General features: G+C 37.8%; 3 protein-coding genes across 9 annotated transcripts; 1 reads left to right on the forward strand and 2 right to left on the reverse strand.

Moving 5' to 3' along the window:
- Window positions 1-1,008: 1,008 nt before the first annotated feature.
- Window positions 1,009-5,136, reverse strand: LOC116805988. Of its 2 annotated transcripts, XM_043214937.1 has the most exons (6): window positions 5,069-5,136; window positions 4,660-4,982; window positions 2,208-4,541; window positions 1,919-2,112; window positions 1,346-1,562; window positions 1,009-1,260 (listed from the first exon to the last, which is right to left on the reverse strand). In XM_043214937.1, exon 3 carries the CDS (start codon window positions 3,876-3,878, stop codon window positions 2,400-2,402), a length of 1,479 nt encoding a protein of 492 aa, XP_043070872.1. In that variant the 5' UTR covers window positions 3,879-4,541; window positions 4,660-4,982; window positions 5,069-5,136; the 3' UTR covers window positions 1,009-1,260; window positions 1,346-1,562; window positions 1,919-2,112; window positions 2,208-2,399. The 2 variants fall into 2 exon arrangements, with proteins under 2 accessions (XP_043070872.1, XP_043070871.1); XM_043214936.1 differs by having other exon boundaries at window positions 1,009-1,562.
- Window positions 5,137-5,646: 510 nt separating this feature from the next.
- LOC6569808 (phosphoribosyl pyrophosphate synthase-associated protein 2) lies at window positions 5,647-19,489 on the forward strand. Of its 6 annotated transcripts, none has more exons than XM_032741542.1 (8): window positions 5,685-5,925; window positions 15,396-15,632; window positions 16,437-16,725; window positions 16,793-16,959; window positions 18,326-18,385; window positions 18,636-18,747; window positions 18,813-18,959; window positions 19,140-19,489. In XM_032741542.1, exons 1-8 carry the CDS (start codon window positions 5,906-5,908, stop codon window positions 19,296-19,298), a joined length of 1,191 nt encoding a protein of 396 aa, XP_032597433.1. In that variant the 5' UTR covers window positions 5,685-5,905; the 3' UTR covers window positions 19,299-19,489. The 6 variants fall into 6 exon arrangements, with proteins under 6 accessions (XP_032597435.1, XP_032597433.1, XP_032597437.1 ...); XM_032741547.2 differs by lacking the exon at window positions 5,685-5,925 and adding an exon at window positions 6,542-6,684; XM_032741543.1 differs by lacking the exon at window positions 5,685-5,925 and adding an exon at window positions 15,256-15,284.
- On the reverse strand, window positions 7,805-13,112 carry LOC6569656 (cytosolic carboxypeptidase 6). The gene is made up of 5 exons (XM_001995871.2): window positions 13,052-13,112; window positions 11,443-12,008; window positions 10,326-10,700; window positions 9,932-10,247; window positions 7,805-8,629 (listed from the first exon to the last, which is right to left on the reverse strand). Exons 1-5 carry the CDS (start codon window positions 13,110-13,112, stop codon window positions 8,040-8,042), a joined length of 1,908 nt encoding a protein of 635 aa, XP_001995907.1. The 3' UTR covers window positions 7,805-8,039.
- Window positions 19,490-21,998: the final 2,509 nt, after the last annotated feature.

The following is a 21,998-nucleotide window of genomic DNA, read 5'->3' on the forward strand; positions in this document are numbered from 1 at the left end:
ATACATAATATGCATATGCATATTATTGATCAACTGCCTAAATTGCATCTAGATCGGATAAGAAAGACCCAAGTTATATTCGAATATATATTATAAAAATGCGAGCGCATGTGCGAGAAGGAGATATCATGATAATTGACGCGAGCGAAAATATGTTTCTGTATGTATGCTGCAGAGCCCCGTTACATACGAGTCTGTGTATTTATGTACGTATATATCTATGTATATACACGTGCTTGTCGGCAGAAAGCACTTGCAGACCAGCTCACATTTTGGTGTAAAACTTTTTAAAAGGAAATTTGCCAATAAAACTAGAATATATTTAACGACTGGTTTCAGGGTATATCGTAGTCGAGCACACTCTTACTTGTTTAATATTAGTTTTAATTAAAATTTTGGTTGTTCCCATAACTCGAACACCAAATTCTCCAACATGCTCTTTTTCGTTTATTTCAAAAGTTGAGTTTTTGAAATTCAGTTTGGCCCAGATGTACAGTTTCGCTTTCGCTGCTCAGCCCGTCTGCAACAGTTTTGGCTACACTGTTAAGTCCATGCAAGCAGCGCACTGCTAATGGAGGGAAATTTGAATTTATACTTTAAGCAAAAAATAACTTTCTGTTGTGATTAGTTTAACCTATTCAAAATATTGTTAACATAAAGCGAGCATTTTATATTTATTATTATTAAAGTCCATACCTGAATTTATGTGGCTGTAAGTGTCCCGTATCATTACCTGAAACATTAAAATCATTTCACCGTTTCGCATGCACTGCTCTCGTCTATTCAGAAAGGCTTTGGCTGAACTGCCTGCTAAAACTAAATATATAACTGAATATACGTTTTATAAGTGAAATTTAGTAACTATATCATATTCATTGAACATTTAGCTTGATTTATATCCTTTGACAGTTTTGCAAGCACTGTTTTTGCTGAATTATTAGTTTAGGCAAGCAGTGCACTGCTTGCAAAAGCAATATTCGAAAGAAAAAAAACTAAATAAAAATCGAATTTTAAGTGCGAAAGTAGAGTTTACTTCTTAACCAAATGAAATATTTGTTCAGTTTTGATTGAAATTATATATCTACATATATATTAATACATACAATTAATATATAAATATATTAACACTATTAGTTAATTGCGGCAGCAATTTCATCTCTTCGCAAAGTAGCCGTTTCATCATCCTCGAATTCTGTGTCGCATTCTTCCCGTTTACTTGCTGCTTACTGCTTCTCTACCCCAACCAGCGCTGTGTTTCGCCTGCAGCAAATATTGTGCAGAGCACAACAAAAATTGACAATATTCATCACAAACTTAGGATCATAATTAAAGACGCGTTGCATACAATCAAAACGGCATGTTTCTGATTGAATTTTTGCTCCTTGGGTCCTTGCTCTGCTGATTTAACATAATACATAAGCCGAATCAGCCAAAATATAATGGCAATCAATGTGACGCATTAGATATTCCCTTGCCTCGCTATAGTGCCACACAAAGATATTGTTGAAGGAGCCAGGATGTGTGGCATCAATAGCCAGAATTTCCATTTTTTGATTCCACACCTGAAAATAAAAAGGGGGGAGTTTAATTTCAGTTATACAACTGGGAGGGGGGGATTTGGAAATTGAGATCGGGCAGAGAACCCAATTGTGATCGATAAACTCTCATTGAATGCCAATCATTATTCCCTCTGACTTCTCAAGCTTTCAAATTCCCCTTTTATTATTATTATGACGGTGCGGGGGGGATTACACCGCGACCTCTACAGTGTCCTGTCAATAGAGGTGAGGTTTTAGGGACCAACAAATTAGAGTGATGTCTAGCACCTCCTCCCTGATTCTAGTTACAAATGTCGGTGTTGATCCGACATTGCCTAATTCTAGATTATATTTAAATATAAAATCTGTTAGGCACTCACCCCTTAAATTGACGTCGATGTTGCCGCATATCGTGTGGTGCGCATTGGCATCGCATCCGATGAGTACTGAGATCCTCTCTCTCTCCTGCAGTAATCCACCGGTTTCTCTATAATTGGTGGTGGGCATGCTTCATCACCTGCGAAGTACGCAGACACAATAGCCGTAGAGACCGCGCTGCCTTTGCTCAGCACCACTATGGGTAAGGAATTTTGAAAGCATATTAAAGTTAATACTCTTCCTCACCATGATGCATGCTCTGGGTGCTGGATCTCTCCGATCCCATATTACCTTCGAGTCGGCCGTGCACAGGCCTTTAATGCCATTGTTGACCCATGGCTCCTGTACCAGGGCTAGCCCAAGGTGTTTGTTGGTAAACATCCTTGCTAAGACCGCCGAGGCTGCCTTAGCTCGGTGGATGTTTACCTGAGCTAGCCCTGTGTTGATGCCCTTTGACATCTACTTCTGGGGAGGCTCCAGCTGTCACGGTGACTGGGGCCTAGAGTTGCCCCCGTCACCGCTGCTCGTCATATCGACGTCAGTGACTGCTGCATCTTGCAGCTGCTCCGCCAGCTCCTGTGAGGACATAAAGTTGTCCACGTCCCCCAGTATCTCTTCTTGGCCGAGCGGCACTTCCGCCAACTCCTCGTCCTCTACGAGGCCGTCCGACAAGTCGGCGGGCTGCGCAGGGTGACTGCTCTGCTCTGTGACAAGAGTGTCTGATGTGGTGAGAATATCCACTTTGACGATCTCCTTGCCCATTGGAGCAGGCTGTGGCTTTGCTCCGACCCTCCTTATTAGTCTGCTTACGGGGATGGTCCCGTAGCGGAAGAAGATCTGGTGCCCCTTCTCTACAATTATATTCTTGGATAGCTCGTCTATCCCAATAACCAGGAGGGCTCCTCCACCTTCGTTCCTCCTGGATATTACCTTCCATGTGTCGGTCTTGATCCCGTTCTGGTTCTGCAGCAGAACCAACAGGGATTCGGTAGTCCGATCCACACTTCTTGGGCAGAATAGCGTGATACAGTGGGGCGACGGTATATCGTCTCCCACTTTGCATTCAAGGGGCACGCCCTTCCATGATTGTAGCCGCGACGCAACGGTTCTCAGCCAATCAGCTGAGGCTTCATCCGAGCATTCAATAACCAGGAAACCAACCCGGAAATGAATGCTCGCGAATGAGACCGCAATGTCCCCTCCAGACGCAATGACTTCGTCTATGATGGTCTCTTCCAACACAGACAAGTCTCCGTGGCTGAGCATGACATATGGGAATTCCACGGGCAACACGGCCACCTTTAACTTTTTTGCCATATCTGCATATGACAATCGAGGTTCGGTGGATGTTGGTGAGCTGGGCTTCATGGCAGCTGCACGCGATGTGCTCGGTCGGAGGTCCAAGCCTTCTGCCACCTTCATCGCCACTGAGCCGCGAGTAGCGCCTTTGACCACCGGACACACCCTCTTGGGGGTGGCCACCGATGGTGTGAGAGTGCTGCTGCGTCTCTTGGGAGCTGGCGCTGGTGCTGTAGATGCTTCCCTAGGCTCTGTGGCCTTTTTCAGAGCTACATCAGGAGTAAGTCCTTGCTGGAGGTACCGTAGGTACCATTTGACCCTCGAACCGCAGAGGTTCCGCCGGTTCGGATCATCCAGCCCACCGGGTTGACCCCTCGGTGGCAGGAACTCATCCTTCTTTTTTGGGCGCTGTGTGCCTTGTCTCGCAGCGTTCGGTGCTGGGCGTGGTGGTCGGGATGGTCCAACTACCACTCTCCCACGCGTCGAAGCCGGAGTTTGCTGTGCCTGCGGCATTCTCCTATTTAGTGCTGGGGCAGCACGGTGTGGAGGATGGTCTACCACACGAGAGGATATTTCCCCGTTTAGGGCTCGATCCTCTAGATGTCTTGCGACATTCTCCGCAAGGTGATCCTGCGGTACTTTTAGGTGTACTGAACGTTTCATAGTGTTCCCACGAGCTGCGGAGAAATATGTGTCCGCCCGGGCAGAGATCCGCGTTACCCGGGTAAGGCTAATTAGAACAGACGGTCGCCATTTGCCTGAGCCCACCGTTAGAGACTGGGCTAGTTTTTAGCCCGGGCCCCCAGCCAAGCTGACTCTCGGCACGGTACAGATAACGCCTTAGTCCGGCCCGGAGTGAGATGTGGGAATAGGATGGGGGTAGGTAGTAATGTGGGGAGATAGGGGGTTGTGTGATGCTATGCTTTAAAAGGCGGCAACACAAGCGCCTTGTCGGTACGATTGACAATATCGCACCCGCTGTTTGTCCGGGACTGCTTATTTACGAGGAATCTCGTATTATTCGCAGCTAACCTCCCCGGGGGGAGGCCGTTCGCTATCCGCAACCCGCGACCCGCCTGGTGGCCTCAGCTCAGCCCCATCCGAACCATCCCACAAGTTCTTTAGACCAGGAAATTCCCCTTTTAAATACTGCAATTTAATTATATTCAGGAGTAAATAATCTCTGATTGTTCAGTTTATGGTTCTACTTTAAATATAACAAAATAATGTCAGGGAGTTCATATTTAACTTTCTCGATATTCTTAGCAGAACTGTTTTCTGTTGGAGCCGACAGTTAAAATAAATCGCCCTAAACTCGAAACCAACCTAAAAATAGATTTTGTAGTTTTTAAATTTTAAAATTCTAAATCAAAATTTTAGAAATTTTCTTGCTGAATAAATAAGCGACAAAAATGAAGGGCGATATTTTTCTGAGTGTACTCACCAGCATCGCATTGAGGCTAAAGTAATTCTTTGTGTTGAGGTAGACAAATTCCTCCTGCGCTGGTTTCACAATCCTCACTTGCGGTCCATCCAAACAGGCAACAATTTGGGACAGCTGATGTTACCACATGAAATAATCGCGGGATTGTTTCAACTGCTCTTTGCTTATCTCCAGGCTGATTGAATCCGTGCACAGTTTGTCCTGCATTATGGGAATCACATCGCGGAGCACTTTGCCAAAGGTGCTACTTCCGATATTGACATATTTATCCCTGGCCACGTTTGACTGATGTGCTCCCGTGGCCAAAAAGCGCAAAACTGGCGCTAATTGCACATCGGGCGATAAATGGGAAAGGTCGCCTTTGATAATCAAAGATAACAATTTTTGAGCGTACATTTTTGCCACTCACTCTGCTTTTTCTATGTTGAGCACACAATTTTAGCTCTCAAATACTTTCTTTTTCTAAGTTCGCATTTTTGATGCCTTCTTTGCGCTTCTAAGATGGCAATTGCAAAAATTAATGGCATTTTTATATACTTTTATTCTCAGCTTATTTTGCTTGCACATGTCTTAGAGATGTGAGTTCAATGCGTCTCTTCCTAGAGTTAGCAAATCGATAGTTTAAAATAAAGCACGCACAATCAGCTGTGTTTGGGATGTGACTTGAATGCTTGCGTTGCCACATCGATAAATTAAAGACGCTGAGCTGCATTAAAGAGAAAACTGTTCTCACTACATAAAAGCTTAACATATATTAAGGGTGTTCCCATAAAAGTTTTATGTTTATGCTTAAATATATAAATTTATATGTATAAGAGAAGTTTGTTTAAATTAAAGCAGCTGGCATTTTGTAATTAGATATAACTTTTGCTATCAAAATTAGTTTTTTGTTGGTTTTCAGGCCTTCCCCTCTCGTAAAATGCTCAAGAGTAATGACTGGCAAAAAATGTGTATTTGATGCTTCCACAAAAAAGCTTGAATTCAGTTGCATTTCTGCTGTTGCTTGCAACGGTTTGCTATACGATAAATTGAGGCGCATGAATATATGTAAATTTAATAGTTGCAACAGACATATATATTGTATATACAGAGTATATTGTGTGTAAAAGCGATCAATAATTCTACGCGTTCTATCTCCCTCTCACTAAGTGTGTGTGTGTAAAAGTGTTGCCAATAAAAAATATTAAAATTGACAGCAAGTAAGCAAGAAAGAAGAAGACGATCAGCTACAACAACAACAACAACAATGCTGCTGCAGAGAAACAAGTAAAAATATAATAAAGCGGCTTTGTTAAATTTTGTGTTTGTTTGCAATAATTTAATTAGTATCTATTCCATTTTCTGTTCTGCTCACTCCCACTCCATTTTACTACCGTCTCGACTCGATTTTTATTTGCGTGTCAATTTTATCTGTTGACATATGTTCTGTGTATGTGTTTGTATGTATGTGCTGCTTGTATTACTTCATCTGCTTTATCTGAATTTTGTTTTGTTCATCACATTCGTACCGGCGTTGCCAATGCTATATGAAAACACATCAGCTGCTTTCATGGCCACCATGGCAACAATACAATTACAACAAACAGTTATGTATTTATTTAAAAATCATTGTGCTGGCGTATTTATAATTAATTATATAGATATATATTTTGTATTTGTTTGGCTGCTCGTCTGCCTCATTATTGCTGATGACAATCTGGCAACGCTGCTCGCTCTCAAAGTTCGGCTTTTTTTGCTCTTGCGCTCCATTAAATTATGCGACTCGCTTTTATTTATACAAGACGACAAAAGTGTTTTCTTTTTTTTTTTTTATTGATTTCGAGCTCGCGAACGGGTAAACAACGTGCAACGATTTTACTTAATTGCTAGCGTTAATCAATCAACGTTAGTCTTGTTGTTTTTTGTTTTCTCTCCGTTTTGCCCTTTCGTTCGTTATCACAAATTTCGCGCGTGTTGCGAGCACATTTTTTTTTGGTAACAGTTACTTTTTTGTTTATAAATATATCTACTTGGAGGAATATTTTAGTAAGTACATGCCAAGTGCCTGACGAATGCACTGCGTGATAAGATAAGGGTGACCCATTGGGAATTAAGACTAATTAGCCCAAATTACCTGGCAACGCACTTACATTCACACACACTCACGTGCGTTCCTTTTTGAGTCGAATAAAAAGTCTGCCCATGTTTGTTGTTCTTGTGCATGTGTGTGTGTGTGTGTATGTGTTAGTTAATTGCACTTTGTACATATTTGAGGTGGTTAACTGTTTATTCTTACAATTAGAGATGCGGAGATATCTGTTGTTGTTTATGAACAGTAGGCTGTCAGTGTGTCGCCGCCAGTGTTGCCTACAAATTCGAAGACAACAAATCAAAATGGCTAGAAAAAGCTAGAACTGATAAACGTGGAAATTAATAATTCATTATAAATTACTTTTTTAAGTACTAGAAAATAGCTAGCAAAATCTAAAAATTTTAAATTAATTTTTGAATAACTGCATTCAAATTTCCAGCTGCCAGCACTTCAACAAGTATTAGCTATTAAATTGCCAAAATGGCAACATTGGCCTGGCAGCTGGCCAACAAAGCGATGCGCAACAATAGACCGCAATTGCTACACATACATACAAACACACTTATATGCATATGCGGGGATTATGGGGTGTATGCATGTGTGTGTGTATGCATATGCGGGCATTTGGATGTATGTGTGTTGTGTGCATGCATATATGTATGTTTATTTTGACTGCGATAAGCTTGTGAATTCACTCAATGTGTGAAAGCCAACTTGTTGCCTCAGTGAGTGAATCCAACTGTAAATATGTATATATATATATATGTAATTGTTTATTTAAGAAAGAAAGAAGCAAACGAACATACAGGCCATAAGCAATATGTACACTCAGGACAAAAATTACCCTACATTTTATTAAATCGCCTTGAAATAAAAATCACTTTGGAAAATAGAAAATAGAAAATTGGCATTGAAATAATTTCTAACTATTAGCAAAAACGTTTCTAAACATTAGAAAGGCTTGTCCAAAATCGATAATTCCAAAAATATGACAATTTTTTCTATTAGAAATGTTTTCTATTATTGAGATAATATGATTATTAAGACATGTATTTCTAAAAAGTAGGTTTGGCTTTTAAATTACAGTTTAAGTTATTTCCGAATTAATTTATATTGAATTAACAAATTAGCTAATATAACAATTCTTCTAAGCATAAGCACATGGAAAACATCACCCTGGAAATTTAACATATATATTTCTAATTTTTAGAAAAATCTAAACTGAAATTTTCTTGCTGAATAATATGGCGATGTACTAAATTTTAGGTTGATTATTTAGCTGAGTGTATAAATTCAATTAGAGCTGAAGCTAACTGTCGAAGCTGCTCGATTTGAGTTTTAAGCTGCCCCGCGTCAGCTGATTCAGATCGATGATGGACAGGTACGGCTTGGGCGGCACACAGACGCCCATCGACTCAATTGTGTGCTCTCTCTCTCTCTCTCGCTCTCTCTCCCTCTCGCGTGCTCGCGTCACTCTCTTGTGTCGGCTGCTTAGCTCGGAATACTGATCGTGGCCACAGCTGGCGGCGGTTGCCGCTCGTCGATAATTGCGACAGCCACTAAATGTGCTGCTCCCCGGCGCAATTGTTAAAGGACGCGTCGGTGAGAAACCGCCCTCATCCGAGGAGACTCCTCCGCCACCGACGCCTCCCGTTGAGTCATAGCAAATGCTCAGATTGGTATACGAAATGGGCGCATGACAACGCGTCGTCTTCGCTCTGGGTTTCACTTCGTAGCGTGTCCGCGAACGGGAGCGGGAGTGATGTGTGCGGGGACGTCCACGCCCACGCTTGCCGCCGCCCTGCAACCGCATCTCGGACACCAGCGGCACTGGCAGCACATTGATGAAGCGATAGTATTGCAGCAGAGTACGTGCCACATTGCGTCCAACGCGATGATCTGCAAGAGTCCAAGGGGTAGTGATTAAACTACAGTTAGTCACTCAAAAAAAATGTTGATAACCCCGTGAAATTTAGAAAGTATTTATTGATTTTTGAAATAAATTCAAAAACAATTTCTACAAATTTTAATTCGACAGTCCCAAAAATAAGGCAAATTTTTCTATTTCTTAGCAATATTTTCTTTTATTGAAAAAATGCATTTCTAGAAATGTGGAAATGCAAACCCTGATACTAGAAACTGTTCTTTCTAAAATTAGAGATTATATACTATCTATTTCGTCCGCATAGCTCAGTGAGAAATGAATCTAATAGAATCCTTTTAAAATCGTGCATTTTTTTCCATTTAATTTGAATGAATTTATAAACTATCTAAAATTCTGTTCTGTGAAATTAACAAAAATAATAATAAAATAAGTAACGATTTGACATAGTTTTCCAAATTAAAATTTTTGAAGTTTACTAAATGGCACGAAATGTGTGACAAATTTATAAAATCTAATTCAATTTTTTTTGCTTAGTGTATTTGTCATTCATCATTATAATCATATGCGATTGGAGTCCGCATAAAAGGCATTATAATAAAAACTCAATGCCATATAAAATAAGAATAATTAAGTTTAATGAATAACGCGGGAACTTCTTGCATATCTTTAAGTTTGTGTTTGCCAAGAAGAGGAGGTATTTTGGAAATGAATCAGAATTGAGCTTTAAGTTGTAGATAACTATATTCTTGACATGCCAAGATGAGAAAGGATCTGGGACAAACTGACCTGATCTGGAAGTTAATCGGCAGCCATCCTCCAAAACACAACAACTGAATTAAAACCGAACTAATCACGTAGATTTTTGTATATATAGATAAATGGTAAATACTATTTGGAACTCGGTATCGCCTCGGGAGGTTACTCGACATATTTCCAGCCATCCTTGCCTGGATCTGAATGAACTCCATGGATTAAAACTAAACTGGTCATACAGTCCTTACAGTCTTGCCATGCCAAGAAAAGAAAGAATCTTCGAAATGAATCTGAATTGAGCTCCAAACAGTATTACAACGGATCAGAACTGATCTAGTCATGTAAAAAAGAATGTGAATAGACCCCAAGGACCAAATCTAATCTACACGTATACATTTTGATATATCCAACTTGAATGCTAATTGGAATCCGCCAATAGTCCTGGAAACTACTCGACTTATTTACAGTCGTTGTAGAGCGGTACAGAAGAGTCTGAATAGATCCCAAGGATCCATACTAGCCAAGTCATATCTGTTCCCCTGGAATTTACTCATCATACTCACAGCCATCCTCGTTGTAGAGCGCCACCGTTTTGCCATCGCGCAGATAGTGCCCCGCCATGGACACCTCCAATGTGTAAGCATTCACTGTGTCGCTGAGACGTTCGCAGCAATAGCGTCGCAGGCTGCCCGCCTTGCGCTCATCCGCATTGAACATGGTGTGCTCGGCAACATAATCCTTGGCATTGCTGGCAAAGAGACGCGGGAAGACCAAGTGTCGCTCATAGCGATAGACATCCTCGTAGGTGTTGCCATAGATGAAGCAGCCGTGCATGCTGCTATTCGCATGCAGATCGATCACAAAATCAATCTGATATGTCTGCAGCAAGTAAACGATAAAAAATCAAATATATATATATGTATATATATATATAGTTAACGTTAAACTGATACTCACATCTGAATTATCCAATTCTTTTAGAACATTGCGTATTGCATGCAACTCGGGCTGTGTAAACTCAGACGCCACATGCCAATTGCGGTTCATGTCCTGCCCCATCAGATTGCAGCGATTGTTACCGAGGAACACACCATCCGGATTGACCATTGGCACTATTTTAAAGACGAAATTCTCGCGCAGCACATGCGCTATCGGATGATTGCCCACCAGGAACTCAATCAGGCCCTGGCACACATGCGAAGCGGGCGCCTCGCTCGAATGCGACCGACACAGGATGACAATGACCCGAATAAAACTGCGCTCCAAGCGATTTGTCGTACGTTGACTGTGCGTCACCTGATCAATCGTCAGCAGATCCACATTGCGATTTTGCTGGCAATTTTAGCAAAAGAGAAGGAAAATGAAGAATGATTTGTTAAGTTTTAAGTCAATCGAATCATCTTTGGATGAAATTGATCCTGTGTCTAAAGACAGACAGTTTGACAAGGCTCAACACGCCGCTGCCTGAACTTGTCAGCAAGAGGAGATTAAGCATGATGAGAAGCCCCTTTTTAATCAATCTACCTCTGTTAGCAGAAGTTGGACCAAGAAGACGCATCTCTGATTCAATCCATCAAGCCAATATACTCAAAACTTTCACTAATGATTGCTGCAGAGGCCGTAAAAAAGGGAGAAGAAATGGAATAATCTGCTGAACACTTCTTTTGTGCCTGCCCAGGAAGTGATGAAGTATCCTTGTCACCCATCTTTCTAACCGATCTATCACAGTTAGCAGAAACCCAACTGGAGATGTGGTTAAATTTGCCAATGAGAAAAAAAGGAACTGTTTTCTTCCGGGCTGACAAAGATGATTGCTTGATCAACAGACAAACAAATTGACAAGGCTCAACTAGTCTTGTGTAGTGAATGGAACTAAGCCTGACCCTTAACTTGCTAGGAAGTGGAGAAAAAGTACTTTGGAAAGCTCCTCTCTAACTGATCTGTCACAATAACCAACTAGAATTGCAACTGATTGGACTAATTTTTGATTCAATCTCTTCCAACTAGTGTCAAGCTATTGAGACGAAATCTGCCCTATGTGTATTAATCCTAACCCAATCCTCAGCATACTCACCAATGATTTAATTAGCACGCATCGCGTGAAACGCTTCTCGTTGCCCTGCCGCGCATCGATCACATTTAAATAGGACTGCAAACGAGAATAGCTGTAAGGCGATGCGAGAGCGAACATATAAACATCCTCCTCCTTGTCAAAGTTGAAGCCAAAGCTGAGCACATAGTGGCCCTGATGCATTGCGGAGCGATAGAAGAACACTTGCCGCTTGGAGAGACGCTGCCACTTGGGTCGACTCGAGGATTTGACGAGGGGCGTCAGTCCCGAGTTGAAGAGATTGCGACTCTTGCTGATGTTGACAATGTTGAAGAGCACCCGCTGGTCCTGTTTCACATTGTCCACGGTGAAGTTGAACCAGAAGCGAAAGCGTGGATTGCATGTGTCCGGCCGTAAAAATAAATCGTATTCGAATTCACCCACCAGCTCCGCCTTGCCCAGATTGCCCGTCTCGAAAGCCGCATCGAAGCACAAATGTCCTCGCTTCGCCTTGCCACTTTGGCCGGGCGGTCGTATTATCACCCGGGACACATTGCCCAATCCGCCCTCGCCATCGCTGTCCTCGCTATCTGTAATTAAGTTGTTCGACTAAATTAGTATTGAGATTTTCGTGATTGGAATTCAGTTAAAAAGGAATTCCAATTGTCACTGAATATTTAAAGTTGCTTAAACAATTGGCATCCTTGTTGAATTATTATGATAAATCCGCCATTTATTCTGTTTAAAAATGACTTTGAGTAGTTTAAATCTCATTACTTCTTTCAAGTTCTAAATCATATTTTAGAGAAGCGGCTTTCAAACACATTTTGAATAGTAATCACAATTTAATATAGCTTGAGGAAAGTATGATATCTGGCATTTTGTTGTATTCTGTTTTAAAAACAATTTTGTGTATACTCAAAATGGAATTTAGGAATTGTGAGAGCAATTATAATCATCATTGAATCTTTACGGTTTTAAATCATATTTTAGAGAAACTAATTTTTGTGTTAAAATCCATTTGAAATCAAATTTGCACAAAGTTTGAAATCTGTTTCCACATGGCAAAACCATTGGATTGAAACTTCAGAAATACTGAATCGTATAACAATTGATTTGTTGTATTGAATAATGTAGTTAAGTAGTTAAAAATTCACATTTAGTTATTTTCGTGCTCCAAGAATTGGGAATTGGAATTGTCACTAAATATTTGTAGCAATAATTGTTTATTAAGAGTAACTCCCGTTTGTGTTGGATTCTATTCAGATATTCACGGCAAGTTAGAAATTGGTTTTTCTCATTTTAGCAAAATTTTATCACTTTCAAAATTGAAAACATTTTGAAATGGATTTATAGAAATTATCAAACGATCAACTATAAATTTATGAAATATTATAGCTAGACAAATTTAAAGTATTGAAGAATGGTATTCCGAACTCCATATCTTAAAAACTCGCGAAATTTAACCACACAGTTGTAAAAATAAGTTCAACGATTTTTGAGCAATACATATTTTGATTTAAGTTCGAGTCGACTTAGAATTGTATTTTGAGCTTGTTAATACTTTATAAATATTTCCCCTATTGCACTTTTCTAGATTAGTTCGATTGAAAATTATTCTTAATTCTCCTACCATCTGAGCCTCGCTCATACATGCTCGTATGCTCCAACGGATCACGGGCGATGCCCAGCATTTTGCCTACTTTCCGCTCGATACGCAAGTGGCAAGTGCAACGTGCAAAACTCTTCTAACTCTGCCAAACTGGCTAACAACTAATCCGCCAGCAGGCATAAAAACTTAATCCTACCTTGGGCTTGTGCTATCTTTAAAACTCCGACACATATGCGTGTCTCGGTTATCGCAACTTTCTTTGCTTCGAGCTGCAGTTTGCCGCTTCAAACGTCAACATTTGAAATTGAATAGTCGCGGTTGCGTTTGCCCCACCCGGATTTGCCGTGTCGTGATTTATGAATGGAAGCCAACAGCAGCCAGCTACACTCAGAAAAATAAATCGGCCCGAATTTAAGCAATTCGCCAAGGGTAATTCACCTTACGAATATAAAATACCCTGTAGGGTTTTAGTTTGAGTTTGTACTTCTATCAGCTTTTCAAGTATTCATAAATGTACTTCTTTTTACACTTAGAAAAAAAAGAGTTTTAGATATTCTTTTCTTTTCTTAACATTGAAAGAAATGTATAATTTTCGGGATATTTGTTCTTAGTTAAGATTTCACATATGCCAAACATTTTAAATAGTCTATGAATTCAAATATTCATATTACTCCGCTTTTAAGTCAGACTACAGCTAAACTCAAATATAAAAGCCGAGCCAATAAATTTCTTTACACCCTGCTAAATTTAAGAAAGTATTTTGTTTTTAAATTTGAATTAGAAATAAATTTCTTAATAGAAAATATTTTCATACTTTTGGGAATGTCGATATTCGGCAAGCCATTCTATTTTTTAGAAAATTATTTTGATATATTCAGAAACTATTTCTAAACAAAAAAACTATCTAGCTTTGAGGTCAATGAATTTCCAATTAATAGAAAATATTTCTAAAGAACAAAAAAGACGCTATATATTTGGAATTGAATCGATTTAGAGTAATCCTTTCTAATTTTTCGAAATATTTTTTCTAATATTTAGTAATTATTTCTAACAAAAAAACTTTCTAGTTTTCCGGGAAATTTTATTTTTCTGAGTGTTGGAATCTTGCTGCTGCTGCTGCACTCACCTGAGTCGCCCATTGCTCTTGTGGATTGCTCAGGACATGCACTTCAGTTGCAATCAACGCTGACAAGGCGTATCCTTTGAAGGCAGCTCCAGCTCCAGCTGCCAGCGCATTGACCTGCTTCTCCTGCTTCTTGCTGCTTACTTTCCGCTGCAAATTAAAAATAGAAATTCAATTAAGACACCCATTGCTATTTTAGAGCCACGCCCACTTTTAGATTTATGTCTTGGCTTTCACTTTCTTCGTTGACGGCACTCGATTCGCGTGCGAAACCCTTGAGGCAAAGAAATCCTTTTTTCCGTTTTTCCTTTTTTTTTTTTGGTTTTGGTTTTCTTTTTTTTATAGATTGGAATCAGCGTAGACTATGCGTTTTGGTGCCTAAACTGGCCCTTTGGGCTGAGTTGGGCTGAATGACGACTGTTGGCCTGTCTAATGTTTTGCTTGCCACTTTTGAAACGTTGCCAACCACACACACACACACACATCAACCAAAGCACACACACACAGCTTGGCTGACATGTGCCCACAGTGTGTTTGGTCGATAAAAACGCGCACAAGTTTTGTCAGTTGCGGTTTTGGCCAGGTTCTTTTCACACACGACTGTCTTTAAGTCAACTTTCAACGTAACTCGCATTAAAAAAAAATAAAGAAAAACGATAAACTGCTCAACGGTGTCGTCAAAGTTGCAATACTTAATTGCCTGTGTGGCAGGAGGCACATAAACAACACCACCCAATTGCTGGCATTCTCTATTGAAACTAGTTCACGGGGCTAATCAATATTTTGCGTCTGCATACGCGTCACATTTGTTGCACAGTACACTCGGAATTTGTAGAAATTCGCCTTAAACCTTAAAGCCATTTTATTATTTAGAAATATTACATTTTCTAAAGATCAATGTTTTTCTTTCCTTGATTTCTGGCTGAAATTAGAAAAGAAATAATTCTAATTTGCCGGTTGTTTTTTCATATGTAAATTTCGTTACTTGTTGCTGAAGCATTTTTTCTAATTTTTAGAAATGTATTAATTAAAAACACGAAAAACTTTATATATTTTTTTTATGATTCAGTGCGTTTTTTTCCGAGTGTAGCAACTGCATATCGTCTACTTTTATAACATGTCCAAACGCAGGTAGCTTTTAATACACTTTTCCCAATCTAACCAATTGTTTCTTTTATTTTTTTTTTGCCAACTGTGTTGATTTTTCTTTTTCGTTTAACTATTCTTTGATTCGTTTTGCAGATTAGGCAGCGTGCGTCCACCGAAACGTTGCAGAAGCGACATGGACAATATATCCACCTCGGACATTGTCATTATCAATGGCAACTCGCATCCGGATCTGGCCAACAGTGTCGCCGAGAGGATGGGCATCAAGAATGGCGGCTGTTCCGTCTTTCACAAATCGAATCGCGAGACTATCGTCGAGATCAGCGACTCGGTGCGCGGCAAGGATATCTACATCATACAAACGGGCACTAAGTGAGTACCTCAAAAAAAAACTGTAAATATTTTATATTAAACATTAATAAAAAATTCAATAAGTAAACATTGAAAGTTGGGATAGCTACAAAATTAAAGTCTTTAAATTTCTTACAAATGAGCCAATCAAAATAAGTAGTAGAATAGTAGTTAAGCTTTCTTATGTCCATAATATTATTAAATTATTAAGAGCACAAATGAACATCTTAAAATTTAGTATAAATGAGCCTGTCAAAATCATAGTACACAATATTTCATAGTTGCACCTGGCGTTAAGTAATATTTCGAAAATCTAGATATGATGTGAGGAAGTATATATGAAAATAGTACAAGCTACCAAAAGCTGAACATTTTACGTTGGATCAATGTTAGAAATGATTTTTTTAATTTCGCAATTATTATTCGGGTTGAGATATGTAGAAACTGCTGTACTTGTCTTTTTGGAATGTTTGCCACGATCAATTTTATCAGCATAAAACGGGCCATATATTTATGGAATGCTTTTTAAATAAGCAAATAAGTTACAATTGTATTATTTCACAAAATAAACTCTTCATAAACTCGTTCAGTTTTAAATAATTCAACACTTGACTAAAACAGCCCAAAATAGAAGACGAACAAAAGGAATAGGTAGAATTCATAAAAAGGAATGTGAGAAGAGTAAAATGGAATCAAGGAATCGAAAGGATTATGAAAGTAGCTATGAAAATATTGATAAAGGACAGTTGATGAACCACCACTACTATTATTATTTTTATTTGCTAAACATGTTCAACTCTCTCTTTATGCTTTGCTCTGTTATAGGGATGCCAATAATAATATAATGGAACTCCTAATTATGGCCTATGCCTGCAAGACATCTTCGGCCCGTTCGATTGTGGGTGTCATACCCTATTTGCCGTACTCGAAACAGTGCAAGATGCGCAAACGTGGCTGCATTGTGTCCAAGTTACTGGCGAAGATGATGTGCACATCGGGATTGACGCACATCATAACGATGGATCTGCATCAGAAGGAGATACAGGGCTTCTTCGATATACCCGTTGATAATTTACGCGCCTCACCCTTTCTGCTGCAGTACATCCAGGAGAGCGTGAGTCGAAGTTGGATTTAATTTGTATAGTGCTCAACTAACGTTTTGTATGTGTTGTATCTTTTAGATACCCGACTATCGTAATTCGGTGATTGTGGCTCGCAATCCGGGAGTTGCCAAGAAGGCCAATTCGTATGCGGAACGTTTGCGTTTAGGCCTCGCTGTCATCCACGGCGAGCAGAAGGAGGCCGAGAGCGATGAGGTTGATGGCAGATACTCACCACCACCAACCAGGTGAGTCTCCAAGATATCAGTCTTATATATACATATATGTGTGTTTTTGTTTAGCTGTTGTACTTCTTATTATGACTGAAGTTGAAGCGCCAAAACAGTTTCAAGTCGTGTTTTTTGTTTCTGTTAAATTAGATTCGTTTCATAATTTCCTTAGATTTGTTTAGCTTTGTTTTTTTTTTCTAAAAAAAAAAAAATATTTACTGTCGTCGTTAAAAACTTTTTAGTTGAAAGTGATTTATATATTTTATGTTTATTTTCAATGTGAAATTTGCAAAACAAAATCACATCATCAATCAATCAAAAGTTATTTTAATTTAAAATGAGGAACCGACTATTTATAAAATTTACCAAATCAGCGGTTTTTGAATGTATAATTCAGTGGAATATCTGGAGGAAGCAGGAGAAGCCGTTAGCAACTGGGGGACGGCGATAAACCAAAGTTTTAAAATATCTTCAAGGGAGCTTGTCCAAAAAACGTAGTTTTATCATCATAGCTAAAAAGTTTTGCGTGTCTGCAGCAATGCAGGAAAACAGTCAGCCCATAGCTCTAAATATACATTTATTAAAATGAATATTCTTATTTTATTTATTTAAAAAAATATATGAAAAGTATCCGATTAAGAAATTTAGTTATTTGCTATTTAGAATAAGCTTTGGGAACGTAAAATTTATATTTTGGAAGCGTGCAGTTAAGATTGATACGCGTTGGTAAATATATTTATCGAAATCTGTGGTATTCCATCTTCTATATATATATATATATAGATCGTAGGCATACGGTGTGATGTTCCAACTTATTTATAAAGAGATCTGAAGCATAAGCTGTGATGCTCCCCTTATATGTACATTTATATATACAAATACAAATCTTACGCATAAGCTTTAATGTTGCATCTTAAATACGACCCTTAAAACACCACCTGTTATCTCCACATTCAGTAAAATATTTGATTCACATGCGTATATGTAAAGTACCTCATTGCATTGACTATTGAAATCACATGTGTGTGTGTGTGTAATATATGCCAATATTAAACTAAGTGACATTGACATTGAATTAAGCACGTAGAATAGAGTTTATATGCAATATGCTGCATACCACGCATACCTCGAACTCTGAGCATTTGTTGTTAACTTATACTTCAAGTCAACGAAAGTACATTGAGTAACTTATTACCTTCAAGCGGTGATCATTTTTATTGTTTTCTTTATTAACACAATTTGCTGTAATTGCTTATTCCACGAATTGCAAATTGACTGCGTTCGGCATTGAAGAAAAAACAAAAATAAATGAAAACAATAAACAATTGGAATTCTTAATCTTTATTTACGTTTATTGTGTTATTATGTCATTATACATATGCAGGGCGTATTGCAATATATTAGGAAATTCTTCTGTTGAAATGTGCATACCGACGGCGTCTAGGTTTGTATCTACCTAAACATAAATACATATACTATATATATATATATAATTTGACATTATTTTGTGTGTTTTATTTTCGAATATAATTGCGAACTGTATATGTGCTATCATTTTCTTTATTTTTTGGTTACGATTTGAACAACTCTGCAACTGCACCACACACATCAATATGCACCACATCAAATGCCAATTGCAAACGCTTACACACTAATCACAATAGAAACTCTACTCCACAACATGCACCCATTAGCAGTCGGCAGCGCACTACATCGGTGTCGGTGGGTGTGCCGGAGCATCCATCGAAAGTGAAACCACCGCTGACCATTGTGGGTGATGTAAATGGTCGCATTGCCATCATGGTCGTAAGTATTACTGAAACTATATATGATCTGTCTATAAGTAGTGTATATTGCCGCTCTCCACACAGGATGATCTGATTGATGATGTGCAGGCGTTTGTTGCCGCCGCCGAGATGCTGAAGGACAATGGTGCCTGCAAAATTTATGTGCTGGCCACACATGGTTTGCTCAGCTCGGATGCGCCGCGCTTGCTCGAGGAGTCCGTCATTGATGAGGTGCATAAGACTCCTTCTATATTATCTATAGTTTAACGATCCTTTTATTTAATCAATAGTTGATTTATATATTAACTTTTTACTATCCTTTTATATTATCTATAGTGGATTTATATAATCATAATTTACTATCCTTCTATATTAATTATATATTAATTTTTCACTATTTTGCCTTTCTAGATTGTTGTCACCAATACCATTCCACATGAGGTGCAGAAATTGCAATGCAACAAGATTAAAACAATTGATATTTCCATACTCATCGCTGAGGCCATACGACGCATACACAACAAGGAGTCCATGTCCTATTTGTTTCGCAATGTCACGCTGGAAGACTAAAGATGGACAAAGGAGCACACACACATACTACACACACAACACACATGTCAAAATTTGTCACTAACCAGTGAAGTGTCTTCTTCATGGAAGTTGCGCCTTTATATTGTTTGTTTGCCATCTTCCCCACACACAAATCCGCTCTTTAATTTTACTTTGAATAAAACTAAAAAAAACTGCTCAACAAAAATAAATTGCAGATTGTTAAAATTGTTTATTAAACTTTGCATAACTTTAGGCTGAGTTGAACATGAATGCATATTAAAAATGTGTAAAATAACAAATCCCACAATACAAACCAAACAGTAGCAATTTGAAAGCTGTGCTAACTTTTAAAGTAAACCCATTCAATGTTTTCCGTAACCAAATGCGTCACTTATTAAATGCAAATAGGAACACAAAATACAAATACAAATATTGCAAATCGAGCTAATCAGCAATATTTTCACACTTTACGATTAACAAGTGGCAATTGCTAATTTGTAATCGTAAAGCACTTACGGCCATTTAACAGACGGAAATGGTACACTTATTGCCCATTAATTGATAACAATCTCTCTTTTTTTATTTAAATTTATAATTACAATAAATATAGTACCCATAGGTACTTCATGTAATGTGCTAGTAATAAATTATTAAGTCACATCATTTCTGAATTCATTACGACCAATTTGATTTGCTTTGTTATTTGGCGAAAACAAACTCAATAAAAAATAAAACAATTTCATAGACTGGGCACATGCCACATAAAAAACGTCTCAAATTATTAAAAAAAAAAAAACCCAAATAATTGGTTATTTTTTTATGTGTACTGCTGCATGAGCAGCAATAAATGAATTGCGTTAGTCTCTATTATCTATTGTATAAGCAAATACAAAGTGCTGTTCTACAGACTCTGACAGATGTGCTTCACAAAAGATATTTGTGCAAATATCTAAGCAATTGTTGTTGCTAAAAAATCGTCGTTTTTTTTTTGTTGTTAAATGCGTTGCGGAAATGGGCACATAACGATAAGATTACAGAAATTTTACTTCACATATGCCAAATGAGGGGGAATCGCAATTGCGGTTATAATTAAAATGAAGTGATGGCTTCAACGATCCCCGTGTGTGTATGTGTTAATTAAAACAACAAACATTGTGCATTGGGTACGCCTCATCAATTAAACATGAGTGCAAACTAAGAGCAGTGATTCTTTGTTAACTACTACGTACTTAACTAGTAGCAATTACATTCTAAAAAAAATCGATCTGAAATTAAGAAATTCACCCTGAAAGTTTTTCATTTTATAACTAAAATCTGAATTTCAAAACCGTTTTTTTTTTAGTGAAGTTTTATGAATTTTATCAACTATGTGAAATCTTAAAATACCATTATTAAAAATTAATATTTTAAGATTTCACATAAACAATAATTTTAATATAAGTGACAAAAAAAAGGCTAAAATTACAATTCTTCTATGTACACTTAGAAAATAACATCCTGGAAATTGGAAATTTTTTTTTTAAGTTCTATAAAAATTCATATCGAAATTATGATATGCAAACCAACTTTACGTTTAGAAATTCACAAACTTTAATTTTAGAATAATAAGGTAAGGAACCCCTGGCGAATATCTAAACTTCTAGGCGACTTTTTTTTTTGTGAGTGTAGTCGACGCTTATAAATATTTGCAGCAAACAGAACGTACAGTTAAATATGCCAAGAAAAAGAATATGTACATATATAATATATTTATAGGTATTTGCATTACGCCTTGAGTTGCAATAAAACATGCAGCAAACAGTTTTAACTGCTTACGTCGCTGAACAATGTGTGGGTAATATGCAAATTATAAAAGTCAGCCATTTGAGCCGAGAGTCAGACAGGTATAACTGCGCAAACCATTAAATAGTAATCTGTAAATACATTTGCGAAATTTTGATTAAACAAGTTTTGTGTGTGTGTTTTTTTTTTATCTAAATTGAAATATCTGAAATTTATTGCTTTAACCTAGAGCAGAGGTCTTTAAACTCAAAATAAATGTGTGTTCTATTATTTGCGAAGCAGGAAGACAGCAAATTTGATTCTAGGCGACTGATTCCTGAATCAGACTTCATCTAGAATTCTTGATTTAAGATGTTGTGTATCAAATATTCTTGTTTTCCAATTTGTATTCTTCAATTTTGAATAATTTGTTTTGATCAAAATAAAAATATCTTTAATTTATAGTTTCAACCTAGAGCTGAGGTCTTTAAACTCAATACAAGAGTGTTTTCTAAAAAATGGGAAGTAGGAAGACAGCAAACTTGATACTAGATGCAGACTTCATTCAAAGATACTTGTTTAAAAATTTATATATATTCTTATTTATTCTTGCTAACTCATTTGGGGATTTATTTATAGTTTAAGATTTTTGCATTTGTACTTTTTTATTATTGATATTGATTTTAATTTTCGATTTGATTGAAATATCTTGAATTTATTGCAATAAGCACGAATAGGTTAAAATGCGAAGTTCGAGGACAAAAAACTCAATTCAAGATTGTCAAGTAAAGAATAAACAGACTTCAGCTATGAATACTTAATTTAAGATATTTTTGCTAGTAATTAATATATTCTTGATCAGAGATTTTTTTACTTTAGATATTCTTGTTTTCTGATTGTTGTACTTCAATTCTGATTCTAATTCTTTCTTTTTTATTCCAGAATAAAGAAACTTCA

Source organism: Drosophila grimshawi, unplaced genomic scaffold (genome assembly GCF_018153295.1).
Source record: "Drosophila grimshawi isolate 15287-2541.00 unplaced genomic scaffold, ASM1815329v1 contig_311, whole genome shotgun sequence".
NCBI lineage: Eukaryota > Metazoa > Arthropoda > Insecta > Diptera > Drosophilidae > Drosophila > Drosophila grimshawi.